Source organism: Natator depressus, chromosome 1 (assembly GCF_965152275.1).
Source record: "Natator depressus isolate rNatDep1 chromosome 1, rNatDep2.hap1, whole genome shotgun sequence".
Classification (NCBI taxonomy): domain Eukaryota; kingdom Metazoa; phylum Chordata; order Testudines; family Cheloniidae; genus Natator; species Natator depressus.
Window position 1 is genome coordinate 333,803,956 of NC_134234.1, and position 23,852 is coordinate 333,827,807.

Sequence of the window (23,852 nt, forward strand, 5' to 3'; positions counted from 1 at the left end):
TTCTCCCATCAGCGTAGGTAACCCACCTCCCCAAGAGCTATTAGCTAGGTTGACGCAAGAATTCTTCCATTGACATACCACTGTCTACGCTGCAAGTTAGGCTGGCTTACTTATGTTGCTTAGGGGTATGGATTTTTCACACCCCCGAATGATGTAGCTGACAACTTTTTAGTATAGACCAGACCTTAGCATGTATTTAACACAATGCAAACTAACAGATCTTTAACTTTGAAAAGCCATCAAGGATGATTAGGTATTTTAAATCTCAGCTTAATTAGGACTCAAACTACTGTGAACAAATGTTTGTTCATTTAAAACTAAGTAATTTCACCATGATAACGTCATTTAAGCAAACAGGTTGGTTTGTTTGTTTTTTTACAAGAGAAAAAACTTGCACAGATAAGACAAGAACAGAATTTAATTAAATAAGTTTATTGTCTAATGTTTATACTAGTTACATTGCTGTTGTAAAGTACGACAACATAAATAATTTTTCAACAGGAATTGCTTATTTCCCCCATCTCCCCACTCCGAACAATGCTTTAGGAAGCAGGCCTCTGTCCTTCAGAATCATAAAAGCAAAGTGGACATGAAGTTTCAGCGGCAGTTTTCACAAGTACATGTTAAATACAAAAGGTATAGGCCAACCTGGTGGCATGACTGCACCTACCATGTGGGAAGCCCAGGGCTGAGAATGGAAGTGCTCTCTGGGCCTTGCACATACAGCACCCCCCACAGCAGAACCAATTCACCGGTGAGAGGAGTAGCAATCTCAGGTAAAACATTTGTCCACCCTCATGACGAGGAGTTTGGTGCCCAAGTGGAGACAACACAAATGAAGAGGGAATACTGAAGCACAACCATGGGGAAATGCACGTTAAAAAAGTATAAAAAGTAATTCATGTAAAATATAGATTACATACAAATTCTGTCAAGAACTTATTTAATAAGCTCAAGAATATTGGCATGTGGCAATCTGCACTCTGGTATTTTTTTCTGACTAAAAATGGGGAAATCAATTTAAGATCTTCACGCTGTGTGCAAAATGCTTACTAATAATCAAACTCTTACATTTTACCATCTCACTGTAGTGTCTGAATAGCAAAGTAGATGCATTTATTTCCAGCATTACAGGCAACACTAGATCTATTTAAACAAGATAATGTAAACTTTATTCTTAAGGCAGCTGGTACTGATGCTGCACATAGGCATTGCTCAGTGCCCATTATGATAATGGGACTTAGCACTTGAAAACAAAGAAAAAGACGACAGCATTATTGGACTGATGTGAGGCATGTTGTCAAAATACTTTCCCTTTCAAGCAAATCATGAAATATTTGGACATTTAGAAAAATAAAGCACCCACTCCTCCAACTTCAGCCTGTTCTTTTACAAATATTTCAAAATACTGATAAATAATGGTGACTGCAAGCAGGATGCCAGTGCCTGATCCAATGGCTCCAAGAAAGTCTGCTAATACTGAGAGGGCACCAATACACAAGCCACCAAATGCAGCTGCTGTAGGGATGTACCTGAAACAGAAAGTTTTCATAATTAATCTTTTCCATCCAAGGGTCTTGTTTGGCTTGTTGTTGGTCACACTCGGCGTGACCAGCTGAAGTAGCAACAGGAATGAGTGGATTCAGGCATTAGGAATTCAGAGTTCCATCCCGACTCTGCCAGTGGCTACTGCTTTTGGTAAGTCATCACCTACCTGCGTCAGTTTCTCCAACTATACGAAGTTAAACAAAACATATTTGTCAACTTTACAGCACTGTGGTGAGGATTAGCGTTTGTAAAGTGGTCGGACCACATAGCATGCTACGTACATGCTAAGTAACTGCTGGGAAGCTAAAGAGACCAAAGACTGCTGCTTTTCAGTAGCTAAGCACGCTATTTATTTTGGGGCAAATGCTTCCCTTCGATACAAGTGTGAAGTCCACACCTGAGGGTAAAGTTTTTCTCTACATTTTAAGGAAACAGTTAATGTGAGTCATTTTAATGTGTGATCTTCAATAGAGCAAAAACTCACTCATAGGGCAAAGAGTCACTTCTTAACTATTAGCGAACAAGAACATTTTGTTTCTTTTGCACCAGATCTCACTATGAAAGGGGGGAAGAGGCAAGATTACAATGAGAGTCATCAGCAAGAGGGCACAATCATTCTAAGTAATTAGCCGCCAATTCCCTCCAATCAAGTACCTGCCAGCAGACACACACACAGATTGTGCTGCAGCAGACCCAATCACAGGAAAAACAAGGCTGGGGTATAACTGAAAGGTTTACAAAGCATACATGAACACTGTATAATGTGATTAACGAAATGCCTTCCACTTCTATTTCCAACACATTAATGGTCTTTACAACAATAGCAGCACCACTGAGCATTATCCAGCCCGTTTATCTAATGTAGTTTTCAAATATGCTTCCACACATTTGAGTATTTAGTAACTACACAAACCACAGGTAAAGCATGGAAGAAACTAATGATCTTTCCAGTTAGTCAGAATGAATGTAGCTTTCAACACTAGTACCTTTCTAGAAAACATTCCACAACCTAACTAACTGTAATGGAAGTTGCTGACTCCAATCCATGATTTTTAAAACACAGGAGCCCATCAGACAATGTTGCCAATGGACAATGGAGGGAGCCCCTCACCCCCACCTCAGGGACAAGGCATAATGTTTATTGCTTGGGCTCCAGTGCCACATATTGTGGAGGAAGAGCTGCTTCATGATGTCAGAGCTCTGTAGTGATAATTTGAGTGATAAGCTGGGAAATCAGGTTGTCTCTCCTTTAATAAAGCCACGCATGGCCTCACCCCAAATTCCCCCATTCTCCTGTTTAAACAGGAAGGCTCCCTTCATCTATTTTTTTGCAACTCTTCCATAAACACTTTGTCCCTCCTGTCTGCCTTCCCCAACTAACATGACAGCATAGTATGGAACACGTGAGGAGAGTGAAAAAGTAAGGTGCATCTGCATCTTGCACTGGGCACAAATCTTAGTGGCTCTGCAGGTGATCCCACCTTTGGTTGACCCAATGTATTAAAGGTACATAGTACTGCAGTGAACTGCTGCAGAGAGCCAGCATTTCCTTACCTATTAAGCTCATGAACCATCGATGTATCCCTGTGGCCTCTCATCACCATTTGCTGTTCTTTCAGTTGCTTAGCAACCTGCAGACACACATTTCTATCAGACTTCTGCAGTGTTTTATAACCAGCTGATAGTCATACAGAATAATAGCTGTGATCTGTTAGAAGCTAGTTATCTAAATTAGAGACAAGATTTTAAAACACAGTATTTTAGAGCAGTTATCAGAACACCTACATCTTTTGCTGATGAACCAGACACCTCAATCCATGTCTTGGAGAAGAACGCACAGGATCCCAACATAAAAATGATATAAACAATTACATGGACAGGATCCTCAAATATAGCACCCATGGATTCTGGGGGAGACAGGTAATAGCAGAGACCACCAACTGGGTAAGAGCGAGCAGGGCCACCACCACTGACATCCTACATGGGAGGAAGAAAAGGCAACTCATTATCTCTGGGACTCTCCTCCTTACCCCCTTTATGGAGGTTTCAGATTCCTTTAATTAAGACTGTAGATGCATGAACTTTAAAGAAAACTAGTAGTTAAACTTCCCACTTGTTAAATACCAAAATACTTATCAAAGTTATTTTATAAGTGATAGATACTTACTGCCCACTGTCCTAGTAAGTTTACTAAGAAGTTGCCACTAAACCGAACAGACAACATCTGGGAAATAACATAGAGGTTTGAAACTAAGGCAGACTGAAGAATGATGGGAATGTTGGAGGTATAGAAGAGCTTGATGGGATAGCTACTGTACTGTCCACGGTATCGGGCAGACTTGATAGGTAAATCAACACGAAACCCCTAAGAGAGAATTAAGGAAGTGTTAAGTTTATTTCTAAACCCAAAGGCATGTCACAACAGCACTCTTAATAAGATACGGTATTCACTAGATAACCTAGAATGCAAGGACTGAAATAAACAGCCTTTGGATTAGCTTGTTTGTTTGTTTTCCCATAATAACAAACAGAACAGCACTCTGGAATCTTCCTTGGATTGAGCCAAATATTTACACTGTCATCTTTATGCATTTAAGTCGTATGATTGACTGTAACATGGCTGTCCTATTTAGTATGCCATTTCTCCTAGAATTTTCATTCACCTAAACAGACTACAGGTTAAAAATCACTTAAGAACTTTTTTTGCCTGTTAGTAACACCTTAAATTAGTTATCATTTATGCCATTTTGCTTGACTTGGAATGTTAAAAAAATGGATGAGTTTCACGTTCTGATTTTCACTTGTTCACACAATGCTACAATTTTTGTCCTGAGGGGAATCGGATTATAAATTCTTTGGGTCAGACAGAGATTGTTTGAACAAGAGCTAGTACCATGGGGCTCCGAACCTAGGAATGTCTCTAAGTGATACTGCAAATATAATGTTTAAGTCTGATTTAAATAAAACCTTAAGGATATTTAGAATGTCTTATTGCTGGGTTCCATAAAACCTCTTGTGCACAACCCTTTCCCACTCTAAACCCAACAGCACCCTTTTAAAATGCACTCATTTTGTATCTAGGGTTTGGGGGAAAAAACACAACAAAACTTACCAGCTTTTAATGCAGAAGCCTAACCAACCTCTGAAGATAGTTGCAAGCAGAGCATTCTGCTGTTTTCGGGTTATAGCTAATCTCCTAGATTGAACAGGCATGCTAAGAGTCACATATGGTTTAGGAGCCAGAGATTTCAGTCCTTACAACTTGGATGACACTTATTCCACATGGGGGCATTCTTTTGAAACTGATCTCTCACAGAAACCCAATCATAAGTGTCCAATTTTTAAATATGATCAAACATTTACATAAAAAGGCATATTGCATAGCTGGACATTTAGAGAAAACTTACAGGACAAAAGCTATGCATCAGTTCCAAGATTCTGGAACAACTGAACCAGTCATGTCACAGAGAAGTATGGCTCTCTGGCTGAGACTGACTATATTCTTTTAAGAGCTGACCACGAAAACAAACCGTGTTGTATTAAGTGTATTATCTACACTGTAGAACCACTAAGATTTGCAGTAAAATTATTTTTCATTTCCAGAACATGAAAATACTTCACCTGAAAACGTTCGTGTGTGTGGCATTTAATGGCAATGCTAAAGATCTCACAAGTAACTAATGTAATTAGTAGTAGTATTTATTATTGTTATTGTCATAGTTCCTAGGAACCCCAATCATAGACACCTGTGCTAGGCACTGTACAAACACAGAACAAAAATGTATCTGAATATCAGCCACAGGTGGTTTTGGGTATAAAATTAAATAGCTGTAATGTCAAATGTCTGTTAGTGAAATGACAATATTAGAAAAAAAATTCTTACTTTGTTATTCCCTGAAATTATAAGACAAATACTTTAGTTGTTCCATTTTAACTTTTGTAATTAGTTCTTTCAATACAAGACTAATAAATTAAGAGTCTGGATCCTTCTTCCTTTTGTAATTAAGTAATTGCCCTATAGCTGTAGATTGCACTTTTAATTTACCTGAAAATATATGACCACAGCGAACACAAAGACGGTAGCAATCAGATTCATGAGATTGGGCAAGTTTTGTCGGTAGAAAGCCTCCCGCAAAGCACGGACTTTGTCAGTTCGTGTAGCCAGAAGATGGAATAATGCAATCACTGCACCCTCAAACTCCGTTCCTATATAAAGCAAAACAGAGTAAACCACTCCATCTTTCTTTTTGAATTTTAAAGTAAAAAATTAGTGTGAATTTCTAATTAAGAAGGTCTGGTATTAATTTATATTTGCAAAAGTGCTGTACACATGTTATGAGATATGTTGTACTGTAGTCCTATTAGAACATGTATGTCAGAATGCAAGATTCCCTTCCAGCCTGCAGAACACAAGGACATTCAGGACACTGTCCTTTGTGATAAAACCTATAGTTCTCAACCATGTGACAAAAACAATTCTTTTTTTTAATGGAGTGAGAAGTTGGGGAAGAAGAGAAAAGGAGTGGTAGAAAGGAGCAGCAAGCAAGCACAGTAAATAAAAATGCCAGAAACTGGAGATGCAATCAATCAAGGTAAAATCTGGTTTAGAATTTGGAGTTTACACATAAACTATCTGATAACCTCTCAGCATAGACAGAAGCAGCATTTCTCTTTGGCCAAGGCTGGTCTCAGTGCAGCCATGGACACTGAGGACATGATAGAGAACTGAAGGTGGGATTCCCATTCTCCAAACTGTCACACGTATTTCAGAGTGTTATGAGGAGACACTAAATACAGTAATGTCTTATTCACAAACAGTAACTGTACCACAAACATCTCCTTTGAAAATACTAAATCCACTACCTTTCTATGTCTGGGCACCACAGCGTGCTAAAAATAAAACACAGGATTCCAGATTCCTAAGGTCAAGGAAGGATTAGGGTGATGAGGAAAAAAAATGTGTGCACTGCAACCACTAGAATTTAATGCCGCAGAAGCGAACCTTTGGATTGTTATTCTTGATAAAGTTACTCTTATGGATCTGACAGTGTTTAGTCTCCATTTTTGGACAACAACTGTTGAAAGTAATCAGCACCTCACTAAACCACCAGTTCCATAGTCAACTGCTACTCTGTAGTACAATAAAGTTAATTTCTAGCACGCATCAAGTGAAACTGGTGCAGTTATGGTTATCTGTGCAATGTACCTCTGCCAGTGTTAATGGTAGTGGGACTAAAGGCCTTCCAGACAATGGTTTCACAGATGTTGGTAGCAATAAAGAGGGAAATACCAGACCCCAAGCCGTAACCCTTCTGCAGCAGCTCATCTAACAGCAGCACAATCAAACCAGCAACAAACAACTGTGGGGAAAGAAATGCGAGTAAGCAGAAACAAGAATAAATCAGTCAAGAATTTAAAGTATTAAAATATTACTGATCATGTTTTCATTATTATGTGGGAGTATTCAATATTAAATCTAGATGTCCTGTTCCCTTCTAACCCCCCAACACAGATTCAAAGTCAGAAGGTCAGGAAATTAAGAGCAGGAGTCTTCTTGCTATATTTACATAACTTTTCAGTATTGACAATAATAGTCACATTGTTTAATAAAAATGTTTTCTTACACAGAAGTGATGTGTTGGTTTCTTACATTGTGCATGGACTGCTTTGATAAGATTTCATTAGGATCTATTTGCACCCTTTAATCAGAAATTTCCTAAACACAGTGTCCACTGTTTTCAAAGCCACCTACTCCTATTTTAATACTTAACAGCTTTGACAAATGGGATCAAACACGACGCACTTATCTGGAACATCTTGAACATATTTAACCACTGCATGTATGTTTGTCCTTCTGGGAGATTTTATGCCTTTCACATATATGCATTACATACATTTAGGATGTGCTGTTTACAATGTTAAGAACACTTAAGAAAAGAGAAGAAAGCCAATGGTTTGTTAGGGGAAGTAGGAGAAGGGTCAGGATTTTCAATCCATCTATACTATATCTGAATGTCACAGAAGTACTTATTCATAGAAGAATTAATTATGTACCTGAATTATGATAAGGAGACAAATTCCAGCACCCATTTCAGCAGGATCTCCATACATCCCAGTCATGACGTACACAATGGCCTGCCCAATGGTAATTATCATCCCAAACACTGAAACAAAAAGCAAGCAACGCTCATTTATAGACAGTTGCTGAGTTAGTATACTAAGGATGCCTTGTATCTAGCATTTTAGTTATACACTTCGGTTTGCCAAGAATAGAAATGTTTAGTAATTTTAACCAGAATAATGCTCACATTTCTGGGCTCCATTGAAAAGAGCTCTGTCTTTTGGTGTATCACCAACTTCAATGATCTTGGCACCAGCTAACAGCTGCATGATCAAACCAGATGTCACAATGGGCGAGATACCCAACTCCATCAAAGTCCCTGAAGAGGAAGAAAAATTATTAAACCACATCCCAAACCCCTGCACCTCTAAGGATCGGGCCTTTAGAAAGGTTCTGACCTGCAATAAAAAAAAAAACAAAACAACTATTCTTCATATCCTTTCAGTCAAACACTTTCCAATCTAGTGATGTTTCAAACAGCTGTCAAAGAAAAAAATCGCTATCTCCTCAAAAACGAAGAATGCTGTGTCACAATTTGAAGTTTTGAAGGCAATGTGGGAGAAATATGTGTAGCCTTTCACTTCAAACATTTTTGTGAAACTACCCTACAATCCAAAGCTGATGTGTACAGAGGCTGAACAGGGTAAGTAGTGAGTTCTCCAGTATTTCACAATACTCACTAGGGAAAGTCTTCCCCTGAATTCTCCTCTCATGTCAGCCGTATCACTCAACTTCTTGGTCCATTTTGTGGACCATCAGAAATGTCTCAGAAGGCCACTGTGATTTATCACTCACCAATCAGAGAACCACTGAATTTCCAACTGAAGGTGCAGGCGGCGTTTAGGAAGGCAGAATATAATTACCCACATTAGAATTTGATGAGGACAGCAGGATTAAATTAACACTTTTAAGAAATAAGTCATGTGGCTATTAAAATGTTCTGATTTTTGTATCATCTACTAGCACCATGCCTCCGAGCTCTCTGCTAGGATATTGGTTCAGTATCAGCTCTGAGGGCAAGATGCTACCAATTGAAACAATACCTCCTAAGACATAGATATCTGCAGTGTAGTCTGTAATAATTCAGCGCAACTTCTCCTGAAACTACTTTTAGCCTTCCGGCTCTCCAGCTGTCAGCTCTCTTGGGTAGAGACCCATGTCTCTCCCCATCCTGACCGGGGTTTTTCCAGACTGCACAGTTCCCTGCTTACAACGTGAGTTACCCAGAAAGTCAGACTGCATGAGCTGGCCTGCTTTGCTTTCTCCTCCGAGGCTATACCCAGCATAATTGCACGCACTTAGAAGTTACCACACAGCCCTTTCTAAGTGAGCACATTTATACTTAAGGTGAAAGCATTACAGAAAAGAAAAAAACATGAAAAACAATGAAAGGACCTAAACACATGCTAATAAGTTTACTAGAGATCGTCCCAACTCCAACAAGGGGTCTGGCAGGTGATCAGTCCTTCAAACCCCACCACAGGGTTTTTCTGGGGTTACAAGATCATAACAGCTGTTAGCTCATTCATCCTTTCCTTTATACAGTTTGGGCCTTTGATAGCGTCCTCATGTCTGCCGATCACCTCTCCTCAGGGGGAAGCTTCAAAAGGATGAGTTCTTACATAACCAGCAGGGGCACACACACCTTCCCCAGAGATTTCCTGGAAAACCCCTTTTTAACTGCGTTGTCCCAAAAATTCATGCTTCTCTGCCACTTTGTGTGAAATAGTCCTTTGAAGCTCATAACACTTCCCAGGGTGTACTGCATTTATAATACAGTGGATTCCAAAGCTATTAAAAAACATAATTCAATAAAATCTCCCAAAGCTATTACACATTTGGTTCTACGCCAGCATTATAAATTTTGACTTTTTGAAGGTTTATCCATCCTTCAGCGAATCATAGGAAAGTCTCTCCTTTCCGAGCATGTTGCCAGTTTAACTGTTTGGTCCAACTGCTCAATGTTTCAAAGAGCCAAAATTAGTATGTGGCCAGTTCAACATTTTATATTGTTTTCATAGTCAAAATCTTAACTATGAGGAAGAACAAAAACATTTACAATTTTGATTCAAATAGGCCATATCATAAGAACATAAGAATGGCCATACTGGGTCAGACCAAAGGTCCATCCAGCCCAGTATCCTGTCTACTGACAGTGGCCAATGCCAGGTGCCCCAGAGGGAGTTAACCTAACAGGTAATGATCTAGTGATCTCTCTCCTGCCATCCATCTCCACCCTCTGACAAACAGAGGCTAGGGACACCATTCCTTACCCATCCTGGCTAACAGCCATTAATGGACTTAACCTCCATGAATTTATCCAGTTCTCTTTTAAACCCTATTATAGTCCTAGCCTTCACAACCTCCTCAGGCAAGGAGTTCCACAGGTTGACTGTGTGCTGAGTGAAGAAGAACTTCCTTTTATTTGTTTTACACCTGCTACCCATTAATTTCTTTTGGTGGCCCCTAGTTCTTATATTATGGGAACAAGTAAATAACTTTTCCTTATTCACTTTCTCCACACCACTCATGATTTTATATACCTCTATCATATCCCCCCTTAGTCTCCTTTTCCAAGCTGAAAAGTCCTAGCCTCTTTAATCTCTCCTCATATGGGACCCGTTCCAAACCCCTAATCATTTTAGTTGCCCTTTTCTGAACCTTTTCTAATGCCAGTATATCTTTTTTGAGATGAGGGGACCACATCTGTACACAGTATATCAAGTCAGCTTTTTAATTTATCTTTGTGTGTGTGTACGTGTGTGTGTATAAAGTGATTAAAAGGAGATAATATTCTGAAAAAAATATATATGCAAGCCAAATATTTACATTGCAGTATCATTTAGAGGCATCGCTTGGGGCTCAGGACAGCATTACTTCAGGCACTGTGCAAATGAGAAACAAAGACAGCCCTAACAAGTTTGATTACCCTTCTTTCACTTGCAATGAATTAATATACTGTCACATAAAACTATCAGCAAAGTTAATTTAAAAAAAAAAATAAGGGACCTAAACTGCTGCAGACTGAGAACAGATACAAATCAACAAAACAGAACAAGAATTAGCAATAGAGGCAGCATGATCTGAACAACTGAGAGAAGGACTCAGAGCTAGGAGTTCTAATCCCAGCTCTGTCACAGGTGCACTGTGATCTCAAGCAAGCCTCTTAACCTCTCTACCTTCAGTTTCCAGACCTGTAAAATTATTTGCTCATCTATTTTGTAGTTGTATTTTGTGGTTTAATTCACTAGGATTTATAAATCACCTTCTACTCCAAGCATCTCGAAGTGTAAACTAGTATTATCAATAAGTGGGAATCATTTATTCATATGGTAGGTTACCTGCCATACATATTTGAGATACTCTTTCCAAAAGTAGAGCATCAAGCTGAATTTCATTTGCTCCTCAGATGATGCCAAATTCCTATGCTATTTTCAAAATAGGAGATACCTGTGTTGGCTTTTGAAAAGTGTTATGAATTTAAAGCATTACATCTGTCCTAAACACTCACAAAGTACTTAATTCTGACTCCTAGGCTCCATGAAATCAAATATTTGAAAATCAGTTTAATGTCTATCAATTGTCAATCATACTAGTTTAAATTAATAGAATACCAGAGAGAAAAAAAGTGAAGAGATGACTAATTTACTAACCTCTGTTTGATGCAAGAATTACTCTCATCCAATAGAAAGGATCTGCAGAGTCTGATGACATGATTCCGAACAAAGGTATCTGTAAAGATATGTGTAGTACTAAACGTCTAGACTTCTCTGTAAAGCTAGACTGCATAAAGTACAAACAAATACATACTATAAAGAGTAATCCTGAACTGGTTTCAGGTTATAGATACGTTGCTTAGGATAATTTATTCCAATATTCTTCATGTTTCGGACATTAAAACCAGAGCATAAAGTTTATACGACAAGCAATATAATCCTCTGAAGAAAACCCAAAGCACAATATGAGAGAGACATATTTAATAACCTGTACAAATTAAATATACTGGTCTTCATGTGTTAGGAAGACAGTAGTAAATTTTATTGGTTTTGTATTTCACTGACATTTTTGCATCAGAGTGTTTGAGCTTTGGATGAATATATAAAAATAAAAAGTTTTCAGGTTTGAAAATGAAAACAGAAAGCATTCAGTTGCTAACTTTATTTTACCTTTGGGTCCTAATATTGTGTTTCTTTACAGTTAAGAGACATAGCAGAAAACTTAATACAAATATTTTCACCAATGATTAATTCTCCAACCACAGAAATGAAATAATTAAAATCATTTAACTCTGAAAAGTACCATGAATGGAAACAACCACAAATTTAAGTCAATAAAAGCCAGCATGGTAATTAACTTCACCTTTCGGGTTTTGATACCATATATCAAACAGATCAGAAGAACATAAGAACTGCCATACTGGGTCAGACCAAAGTTCCATCTAGCCCAGTATCCTGTCTTCTAACAGTGGCCAATGTCTGGTGCCTCAAGGGAAATGAACAGAACAGGTAATCATCAAGTCATCCATTCCTTTGATACCCATTCCCAGCTTCTGGCAAACAGAGCCTAGGTACACCATCCCTGCCCATCCTGACAAATGGCCATTGATGGATCTATCCTTCATGAATTTATCTAGTTCTTTTTTGAACCCTGTTATACTCTTGACCTTCACAACATCCTCTGGCAAGGCGTTCCACAGGTTGACTGTGCGTTGTGTGAAAAAATACTTCCTTTTGTTTGTTTTAAATCTGCTGCCTATTAATTTCATTGGGTGACTCCTAGTTCTTGTGTTATGAGAAGGAGTAAATAACACTTCCTTATTTACTTTCTCCACATCAGTCATGATTTTACAGACCTCAATCATATCCCCCCTTAGTTGTCTCTTTTCCAAGATGAAAAGTCCCAGTCTTATTAATCACTCCTCATATGGCAGCCGTTCCATACCCCTAATCATATTTGTTGCCCTTTTCTGAACCTTTTCCAATTCCAATATATCTTTTTTGAGATGGAGCGACCACATCTGCACACAGTATTCAGGATGTGGGCATACCATGGATTTATGTAGAACCAATATGATATTTTCTGTTTTATTATCTACCCCTTTCTTAATGATTCCCAACATTCTGTTTGCTTTTTTGACTGCCTCTCCACATTGAGTGGATGTTTTCAGAAAACTATCCACAATGTCTCCAAGATCTCTTGAGAGGTAACAGCTAATTTAGAACCCATCATTTTTGTATGTATAGCTGGGATGATGTTTTCCAATGTGCATTACTTTGCATTTATCAACATTGAATTTCATCTGCCATTTTGTTGCCCAGTCATCCTGTTTGAGAGAAGGCATACTCTCTTGCTGCTGTTTTAACAATACAGGCCAGGAAGTCGTGATGTAGATTAGAATTTTGTTCTACTTTACCTGGAACTGTTTTTTATTGGTTCAGATTATCTTATTCTAAAAACATCATGAACAATGATTATTCCGTCTTAACTCCACTTACTTTCCAGACTGTACCGGGGCCTCCTTTGGCTTATACACCTTCACCATGTACTGTTACTTGTCCTCTCAGTCTTGATACCATATGAATGCAGGATTTCTGCATATATAATTTGGTCCCTACAGATACTAGGAAACAGTTTTAAGTTTTGACTACAGTAGAACCTCAGAGTTACGGATACCTTGGGAATGGAGATTGTCCATAACTCTGAAATGGTCTGTAACTCTGAACAAGACATTATGGACTTCAGCGGGGGAGTTGGGACTGCAGCCGCAGCGCTAGGGAGGATGGGAGGGGGAAAGCCAGGATTCAGTGCTGGGAGAAGGAAGTTGGGGCTTCTGACCCTCCGGGCCACCAGGGCTCCCGGCTGAGGGCTCAGGGCTTTAGACCTGGGTGGAGCGCTGGGGCTTCAGCCCCACGACTCTGTTCTGGCTTCAACCCCGAAGGGGATGCTGGGATCTGGGCTTCAGCCCCATGACTCCGTTCCTGATTTCAGCTGGTGGGGACAGAAGGGGATTCGGGGCTTTAGCTACAGGGAGAGCACTGAGGCTGAAACCGGCGTTCCCCTCATAATTGAAGCCCTGAGTCCCAGCAGCCCCCGCAGGGCTGAAGCCTTAAGCCCCAGCGCTACCCCCCCTAGTCTAAAGCCCTGACTCCAGGTGCTCAAGAGGGTCAGAAGCCACAAGCACCACCCCCGCCAGAGCCCTGACACCTCCCACCTCTGGGCTGCAGCCCAGTCCCCCAGTGACTGAAACCCTGACACAGTACAATATTTGCTTTTTTTTTTTGGTCTGCACTGCTGCTTGATTGAGGACCTCCAGTTTCACAGGGTGTTCGGTAGACCAGTATGTCCGTAACTCTGGCATTCGTTATCTTTGAGGTTCCACTGCACATACAAGTTTTGCATAATTCTCTATGATGGAGAATTGCACACGTCATCAAATCTTCTAAAGCTTAACAGATAAAAATGATCTGTTACTGATTCGTTTGTTGGTTCAAAAATCTTTTTTTTTTTTTTTTTTTCTTATGCTACTCTTTGGAAGCAGTTCGTTAACCCTTCATGAGTAGGGCCCTACCAAACTCATGGCTGTGAAAAACATGTTACGGACTGAAATCTGGTCTCTGCCGTGAAATCTGGTCTTTCATCTACTTTTACCCTATACTATACAGATTTTATGGGGGAGAATAGTGTTTCTGAAACTGGGGACCCCAACCCAAAAGGGGATCATGCGGAGGGGTCTCAAGGTTATTGTAGGGGGGTCGCAGTACTTCTGCGCTGCCTTCAGAGCTGGGTGGCCGGAGAACAGCAGCTGCTGGCCAGGTGCCCAGCTCTGAAGGCCACGCCCTGCCAGCAGCAGCGCAGAAGTAAGGGTGGCAATACCATACCCTGCCACCCTTACTTTTGTGCTGCTGTGATGACAGCAGCAGCGCTGTCTTCAGAGCTGGGCTCCTGGCCAGCGGCTGCCGCTCTCCAACCACCCAGCTCTGAAGGCAGGACCGCTGTCAGCAGCAGTGCAGAAGGGTGGCAATACCACAACCCCTTTATAATAACCTTGCAACCCTTCACAGTCCCTTTTTGGCTCAGGACCCCCACAGTCACAACACCATGACATTTCAGATTTAATATCTAAAATCATGACATTTATGATTTTTAAAATCCCATGACCGTGAAATTGACCAAAATGGACTGTGAATTTGGTAGGGCCCTATTGATGAGGTATTAGCTCTTTTGGAACCTACCTCAATTATGGAAAAAATGTGTCCCAGGAACCTTGTCAGACTGAAATCTACATTCTTCTGAACTAAACTACTTACTGAAAATCAGTCTATACTTGTTTCTTCCCTATTTTACTATTGTAATCCTTGTAAAGCTTCCACTATTCAAAGTCTACATTTAATATACATTTAGCAGCTACACAGTGCTGAAGTAGTATGTTCTTCCATCTCAGACAAACATTTTAATGGCTCCCCAAAAGAAAACAAGCCAATTTAAAAAAAAGACTTCCTTTGGCCTCTAAATAGCCTTTCACTCTTCAAAAACTTACAGACTGTATTTTGTGGATCACCTGAATATACCCATTACTCAGTGGTTCTAGAATGGTTATTTTATACACTACAATTTCAGAATCAATGTTTTAAAGTGCAATTTAAAAGCGCTGCAAAACCATGTACAAAAATGTTTAAATGGACATTTATATTAACTTCATGCAATGAGATGTTCTCAGGTTAACTTAGGCTCCAAATTTAGGTTTTAATGATTCTTGGCCTGTGTTTTACAAACATTACTTAAAATTGTAAACGCTTGCTTTTTAGTAACTAACATCTCTATCCATATTTCCATTACATTTTGTATATTTAAACTGAAACAGTATTTAAAGAACTATTTCCTTGCAGAGTTTGCAACCCATATACTGTGCCATCTTGTTAAAAGCATGGCTAAATTTAAAACAATCACGCTTCTATTTTTTTAAAAACTTACTATTACAACTAACGTCTTAGTTATAAGATTAAAAAGACAAATCTATTTTTCAGTTTGTTTACTGTGTGAATTTGGCAGCACTTTGCACGTAGTTTCACTGTTTACTCTATTATCAGCGTCCCCCATTTCTATGGGTGTTTCACACACAGTAACAAAGGAGAGAAACATATATAATTGTTAAATAAAGAGGAAAGATGATATAGTAAAATCAAAGAAATTGTCAGAGGAAATCAGGCGTAGGTGTGAAACCTGAAACTACTTTTAATTTATTTTTCAAATGAGACTAGATTTCAAGTTTACAACGCCCTTCTAAGGTCCGAAAATTAGGATGTAACAAGAAGTTAATTTTTGTGGGGGAAAAACCGTATGAATTTTAACAAAGGATGCTTCACAAGAGCAAGTTTCATTGACAGAACTACTTAAATGTTTAATGTAAAATTACAAAGTAACTGAACTGGTACAGATATACAAGGAATCCTCACTACTCCAACATTAAAAACAAACATTATATCCTCTTGCATGTCTTACAGAAAGGGGATGTGTGTGCCCGCGTGCGTGCATGCACATGTAAACAGGTACATACCTGACAGCACACTAAGAAAATGAATAGTGTAATAGCTGTCCATAGTACTTTCTCTCTGAACTGGATCTATAAAACAGAATTTAGAAAAAGTGGATTAATCACAAACCTGTGTTAACACTACATATTTAGAGATCATAATATAATAATATTCTATGACATAAAATGCTACATCATGTAGAGTTCAGAGCCAGAGTATTCAACCATAACAGTAGATTTCTAACACTGACTGATGTTTAACACTGATTATCTGATATATCTAATGTGACAGTAGTGAGGTTCCTATGTAATACTTGAAGAATACCGATATGTAAGCTAGCTGTTGAGTTGCACAATCTAACTTACACTGGCATTAGTGGAATGTTTATTATACATCTATGATACATTAATTTAAGAGGGACTGGGGCAGAAAAGCAACACAATGGCCTAAAAAAAGAACATCCCAGCACACACCTCCCAGAACATACCTGAAAAACAATGGGGAAAACTATTAGCTTCAAGGATCCTACCACCTTTTTCCAATAGTTTAGGGTAGTCCTCCATCTTTTTTGCACTCATATTGTAAGGTACCTCGTGTGATAACTAAAATCCATATTCCCTCTGGCTCTACAAGACTATGAAGACACTTCAGTATCAAAGAAAACACAGCTTTGTATCACCCAGTACACCCTCAAGCCACAAAAGTAAGAAAAGTTTCTTTAGCTGTGGTCTGACACGAAAGGAAAAAGGAAATGAGCTTTCTGAGGCCAGAGGCCAGACATAGAAAAGGGCCATCCAGGTACTACCGCCAGAAACAACGAGTACTGAAACAACACGCAGTTATCGGATCAGATATGCCTGGACACTTCACTCCTTTGACATTTTCTCACCTACAGTTGGTGCAAAATTAGTGACATAAGTGTCCTCCTCACAGTGTTTTCAGTCTGTTCAAGTTCTTAGTTTAGAAAACATCCTGTTCAAACAGATTTTAACTATGCATACCAGGGAAATATGAACCACAGCTATCTGTTTATAACTAGTAGTAATTACTTCCAATATTAACATATCCAATCAAAACTCACAAATGATGCTTTTTCATGAGAGAGAAAAGAATAGAAAGAGGAAAGCACATTTCTTGCTCTCACGGAATACAATGAGAAACTGATTTAAATGGGAGGAGGACTGGATGCAACTTTCACACATATTAGAAACTGATCAATGACCTGGAAGAAAACAAAATCCTTACTGATAAAGTTTGCAGATGACACAAAGATTGGGGGTAGTAAATAATGAAGAGGCACTGGTACAGTATAATCTGGATCACTGGCCCGGCTTGACTAAGCCCTGGCTGGGATGATTTAGTTGGGGTTGGTCCGGCTTTGAGCAAGGAGTTGGACTAGATGACCTCCTGAGGTCTCTTCCAACCCTAATCATCTGTGATTTTATAACACTTGGCAAACTGGATAAGGGTAAACAATATGCATTTTAATGTGGTCAAATGTAAAGTACTACATCTAGGAGCAAAGACTTGAGGCCATATTTACCAGATGGGGGACTCTATTCTGGGAACCAAGACTTGGGGGTCATGGGGATAATCAGCTGAACACGAGCTCCCAGTGCAATGCTGTGGCCAAAAGGGTGAATACAACCGTTGGTTATATAAACAGGGGAATAGAGTATGAGTAGGGAGGTTATATTACCTCTGTATTTGACACTGGTGTGACCCCTACTGGAATACTGCATCCTGTTCAGGTGTCCACAATGCAAGAAGGATGTTGATAAATTGCAGAGGGTTCAGAGAAAAGAGTCATGAGAATTATTAAAGGAAAACATGCCTTATAAGTGAGAGACTCAAAGGGTTTGATCTGCTTTGCTTAAAAAACAGAATTTAAGGGTTGATTTGATCAATTTGATAATAGGTGTCAGATTCAGTCGAGTGCCCCTCTCTGACACTCATTAGACTGCTGAGAGGGAACCCAGCCATTGAGTTCCTGGGCATGTTAAGCCTCCAGTGCCCAGCCACTGCTACAGTCTTCGAGTTCCTAGGCACACTCTTGGGACACAGACCCTCTATGACACTGCATGCCAAATTCTTCACAGTGATATTATTATGATACAATTATAGAATAATTCTGATGTATTTTATGCAAGATATATCATGTGAGGTGTCATTGGGAAAGTTATAATTTGCTGAATACAATTGTCTTATTTGTCTGCATGTATCATTTTTGTGTCTGAAGTTAAGAATGTTAACTATGTACCTGTATTTCAAACGTAGTTATACCTAGGTAATGCCCACTAGACAAGATGCTTTCAGTCTAGATAGTGGGTGGGAAAGGGCCTATTCAGGGCAATGGACCATCAGGAAAAAACAACAGGCCTTAGGAGAAGCTTATCTCCCACCCGGGAAGCCTTCCTAAAAATGCTACAGACAGCCTCCAAGTAATGGCTGCTATGACTCTACAGGACATGTGATGAGACCACATGTCTCTAGACTCCATCTTGGGATGTCAGTATTTTTCCACAGACTGGTCTGGGAACCAAGCTTTGAAACAAAGAGTTCCCACCATACGTAAAAGCTATAAAAGATAGGGAGTGACATCATTTGGTGTTCTTCACTCCCCACCCAAGAAGACTCCTGGAAACACCGAAGGGACAAAGACTGAACTGGGGGAAGTGCTGGGCTCAGACCAAAGATACTTTTAGCCTATGAATGAAACACATGGGTATTCCAAGCTTTAAAGCAAGTGCAGTTTGCCCTTAAAAATCTTCAGCCTGCTTGTATCATCTCTTAGGGTGAGAATCTGCTATTCACATCCTATCTATTTAGTATATTAAGCTTAATTTGCATTTTTTTGTTTATTTGCTAGGTAATCTGCTTTGATCTGTTTGCCATCACATATAATCACTTAAAATCTATCTTTTGTAGTTAATAAACTTGTTTTTGCTTTATCTAAACCAGTGAGTTGGAGTGAAGTGGGTGGGAATCATAACTCAGGAGCAAAGGCTGTTGCATATTCCTCTCCACATTGAGGGAGAGGGCGAATTTTATGAACTTACGCTGTACAGTTCCCTGTGCAGCGCAAGATGGTATAATTTTGGATTTATACTCCAGAGGGGGTGCACACCTGGGGAGCTGGGAGTTGCCTTAACTGTAGCCTTCCTATGCAGGGGCTAGTCAGAGAGCCTGCATGTAACTGCAGCTGGGTGTGGCCCTACCTGTATGTATGCTGGTAAAAGTGCAGGCTGGAGGGCTCTGCAGCTTGTCACAGCAGTACAGTGTGAGAGGAGGCCCAGGGTTAGGGGGCTCAGTGGTACCCCAGCTCCCAGACTGCACCCCAGGGATGCCCTCCTAACAGCTGGAGCCTGCTGTCCAGCCCTTGGGCTCAGTACAAACCATTTATACTCCCTCATAGCTTAAATACACCCACTCCTAGAATTACACCCAAAGGTGAGAGACTTCTTGTTTACCTATTCCAGGGGCCAAGTGGTAAGTGTAAAGCATACAACAAACACAGACACTGACAATTTATGTATTCTGTGTGAGATTATGAAGTCTTTGCAAGTACCTGTATCAGTCTGCAAACTCCATTTGATTGTAAGGCTGGTCTTACCGTCTTTACATTCCCACTGTCTTTTAACCTCCATCTTGAACTATAATTCCTGATATGTGCTGGCATACAGCTATCAACAGAACTGTTAAATTTTAGGATTGTCCATCTACATGACAAAGAGATGGCTGCCAACCATTTTTTCAAGTCTGAACTCAAAGGCAGAGATAGCCTGGCCACAAACATGGTAAGGGTTTCTGGTCACCTGTTCAGGCTGATGAGGGAGTCACCCAACAGAACAGATTGGAAAATTATAAAAAAGGAGCATCTTTGGTGACAATTTTCTCCAGCTCAAGAGGAGGGAGAAGCAATCCAACATATAGGGAGCTGATGAGGCTAGGGACCGTGACTACATCCCTGAATACTGAGGAACCACAAGGACTCCCTAGGGACAGGTGAGCTAGAGAGGGACACTGCAAAATGATCTGTACTCACATGCTTTATCTGTTAAGTAAAAGAGCAATGGTATTAGATGTGTACAAAGCGATTGTTACCTACTTTATACTTGTCATAGGCCTCCTTGCACTGTCAAACAGTAACCCAGAAGGCTCACACCTTTGGGTGGAGTTCTGGAAGTGGGTATGCTTAACCTATGGAGGAGTTTGAATGGTCAGCACTGAGTCCAGGGGCTAAAGAGCTGATTCCAGCCCTCAGGAGGGGGTGCTAGACAGAAGGTTTGCACCCCAAGAGCATACTTAAGGACCCCAAGGATGGGGTGTTGGCTTGGCTCTATTCAGGCTCTGGAGGCTTAAAACACCCAGGGACCCAGTGACTGAATCCCCTCACAATTGTCTACTGAGTGACGGGACCCAGTGACTGAGTCCCCTCACAATTGTCTACTGAGTGACTAAGGGAGGACATATGACAGAGGGCTCTTCAGCCTAACGGATAAAGGTATAACAAGATCCATTGGCTGGAAGTTGAAGGTAGACAAATTCAGACTAGAACTAAGGAGCAAAATTTTAACAGGGATAGTAATTAACCACTGGAACAATTTACCAAGGGTTGTGTGAATTCCCCATGACTGGAAATTTTAAAATTAACATAAGATGTTTTTCTAAAAGATATGCCATAGTTCAGACAGGAATTAATTTGGGGAAGTCTCAGATGATCACAATGGTCCCTAAAATAATCTATGAATTCACCCAATACAAGCAAAAATCAAAACACAGCACTAACCTTTCTTTCAGGCTTCTGGATTTCAGGTAAAACTGCACAGAAAGGCTTAATAACTTCTAAAAATTTAACTGTTTAAAGAAAAAAATAAAATAAAATAAGTTTTTCAAGCGGAATCATAGTGAACTGTTACTTATTACAGCACTCACTTTCTTACATAGGATTCAGCCCCTTAAATATGCACATTAACTACTTGTATGACATTCAAAAAATGAGCTGCATACACAAATTCATTCTCTTACCACTACCTGCAAATTCATGACTTGTGTTGATCTGAAGACAAAACATGGCAAAAGTTTGAGATGGAATTTAATGTTTATTACTAACAAGGTCTGTCTTTTCCTTCACATTTGACTTGGTGTCATTTTTATACTCATGAAAGTAAGTATTATATATAATAATGACAGTAAGCTGGAACTTAAACACTAACTGAAGATAAATATCTGCTATCTTTCCATGTTAGGTAAATACAGAGACAAGATATTGATTTATAATAGCACTAAAATACGCAGAGAGAAAAAAATCATCCTAAATCATATAATAGAATGGAGTTTCCCAAAGTAGTCACTTAAAAGAAACACCTGTGATTTTAAGCTCTCTAAAATACTAGATGTAATCAGAGCAGTGTGGGATTTTAGTTCCTTTATCATTTGACGTGGTTCTGCCTAATATTTCTAACTGAGAAAGAGTGAACAAGTTAGACAGTATGATCCCTTTTACTTGAACAAATTCCAGAGCAAAGAATGATTTTTTTAAATTTTTTTTTGGCCTCCAAAGCATGTGCATTATAAGAAGACACATTAGGTACAATGAATATCAGCAAAGATCAAGTCACCAATCCACCCACACACAAATATGCAGGCAGAACTGAAATGATCCCTTTTTTTTATTTTCTAATCTATTGGGCTATATTTTTACACTTTAATACTCGATGCCATGAAATCATAAGACAGGCCATTAAAAGACATGTTTCATTTATAAAGTTGAAATGATTCCATTGTTGGTAAACTAAGGCCAGAAGATCCTACAAAAATCCAACAGGTGCCAACAGATTAGCTGGATTATGTTGGCTTGACAGCGAACAGAAATTTAGAAATTAAACAGTCAGAATGAGATTTCAATTTTCGAACCAGATTCTTCTTCTCTCAGTTTGTTGCTTCAGCCTGTTCAGTACATACAAACACACAGTACACATAGAGCAAGGCCAGAGCTCCCGTGCAGGGGATCTCAGCCAGTCTTATTGGACAAGCATGGTTTCAGAATAGCAGCCGTGTTAGTCTGTATTCGCAAAAAGAAAAGGAGTACTAGTGGCACCTTAGAGACTAACCAGTGCATCCGATGAAGTGAGCTGTAGCTCACAAAAGCTTATGCTCAAATAAACTGGTTAGTCTCTAAGGCGCTACTAGTACTCCTTTTCTTTTTGGACAAGCATGGTGTCACTAACAGGCATGGCCCCACATGGCCACGGGTGGCACTTCAGCAGGCAAGGGCAAAGGCTAGTGTGGTCAAAGCCTCCTGACCTGCGCAGAACAGGCAAGCTGGACAAACCCACAGAAAGATTCCACAGCCCTAATGATTCGCTTTCCCTTGCCTGGGACAGGTGTATTATTCCCCAGTGCATTTAGCCAGACAGAGTCACGCCCTCATGGGCATGGTCACCCCCAACTTCTCCCAGCACATTCTACAGCCACCCCTGGGCCAATCCTCCCACACGTCCCTTACAAGTCACAGCCTCCCGCTCGCCGGCCACAACTCCCCTGTACCATCCCCCTACAGCCAAGGCTTGTTCCTCCCGCTGGATTGCCCCATACGCCTCAGCCGAGGGTCTCTCTGTTGCCCAGATCGCCCCTCACTCCAGCCTAGTGTCTGTCAGTCAGCCCCCTTCCGGTCGTCCCTTGCCCTCGGCCTGGTGTCCCTCGTTCAGGGAGCCTCAGACGCCCAGCCCAAGGAGCGGTCGGTCGGTCGGTCCGTCAGTCCCTCCGACAGGTCACCCCCAGACGCCCAGCCCGGGGAGCCGTCGGTCCGCCGTCCGTCCTCGCCTCCCTCAGGGGGCCCCCAGGCGCCCACCCTGGTGTCTGTCTGTCCCTCAGGGGGCCCCCAGGCGCCCACCCTGGTGTCTGTCTGTCCCTCAGGGGGCCCCCACCCGCACACCTGGTGTCCGTGGCCCCGATCGCCCCTTCCCCCAACCTCCTCTGTCGCCGCCCGTCGGATCCCGCTTCTCCGCCCGATACTCACTGCCCATGGCGGCGGGGGCCTGCCTGGCCGAGGGGAGTCCGGGCTTCCCCTCCCCCTGCAGCCCCCTCCTCGCTCCGAGGCGCCGGCCGCTGCCACTCACGTGACTGCCGGCCCTCTTCCGCGACGCAGGGACAATCAGGACCCCTCCCCTCTACCGGTCCGGTAACGGATCAGGCAGCGCCGTGGCCACCCACTTCCTGAGTAGTGTACGTGTGGGAGTCTGGGAGAGGGGCGGGACCCGGGACAACAGGCAACTTTCCCCTTTCCGGGAAGGACCCTTCACCCCGCCAAAATGACTCCATTCCTTGACCCGTTAAGCAGACCTGGGCAGATGGCTCAGGCGCGGGGACGTCGCCTAAACACGTTAAAGGACCCGACGCGTCATCCCCAGTGGGTCAGAGGTCAAGGGCTGCGCCCCCTTCAGGCGGGACGCGTCCACACGTGGCGGGGTGGGAGGTCCCATGCGACAGGGAGGGAAAGGGGCCCATGATGGGAGCGCGCACAGATATTTAACTTCGACCCCGGAACATGCCCCCCCTTCTCCGGCCGGAGCTCGCTTTCCCCTGCCTCCCTCCCCGCGTCCTGGCTCCCGCCGGAGCTCGCTCTCCTCCCCCGCAGCCCCGGGAGAAGC

At 41.2% G+C, this 23,852-nt stretch overlaps 1 protein-coding gene across 3 annotated transcripts; it reads right to left on the reverse strand.

Annotated features, from left to right (window-relative positions):
* Window positions 1–1,231: 1,231 nt before the first annotated feature.
* SEC61A2 (SEC61 translocon subunit alpha 2) lies at window positions 1,232–23,511 on the reverse strand. 3 transcript variants are annotated; one of them, XM_074942619.1, is made up of 12 exons: window positions 23,222–23,511; window positions 20,990–21,057; window positions 16,224–16,289; window positions 11,323–11,401; window positions 7,857–7,988; window positions 7,603–7,712; window positions 6,755–6,908; window positions 5,594–5,754; window positions 3,716–3,913; window positions 3,334–3,525; window positions 3,103–3,179; window positions 1,232–1,532 (listed from the first exon to the last, which is right to left on the reverse strand). In XM_074942619.1, the coding sequence occupies exons 1-12, from the start codon at window positions 23,226–23,228 to the stop codon at window positions 1,346–1,348; spliced, it is 1,431 nt and encodes a 476-aa protein (XP_074798720.1). In that variant the 5' UTR covers window positions 23,229–23,511; the 3' UTR covers window positions 1,232–1,345. The 3 variants fall into 3 exon arrangements, with proteins under 3 accessions (XP_074798720.1, XP_074798722.1, XP_074798721.1); XM_074942621.1 differs by lacking the exon at window positions 20,990–21,057 and having other exon boundaries at window positions 23,222–23,508; XM_074942620.1 differs by lacking the exons at window positions 20,990–21,057; window positions 23,222–23,511 and adding an exon at window positions 17,900–17,939.
* Between the last annotated feature and the right edge of the window lie 341 nt (window positions 23,512–23,852).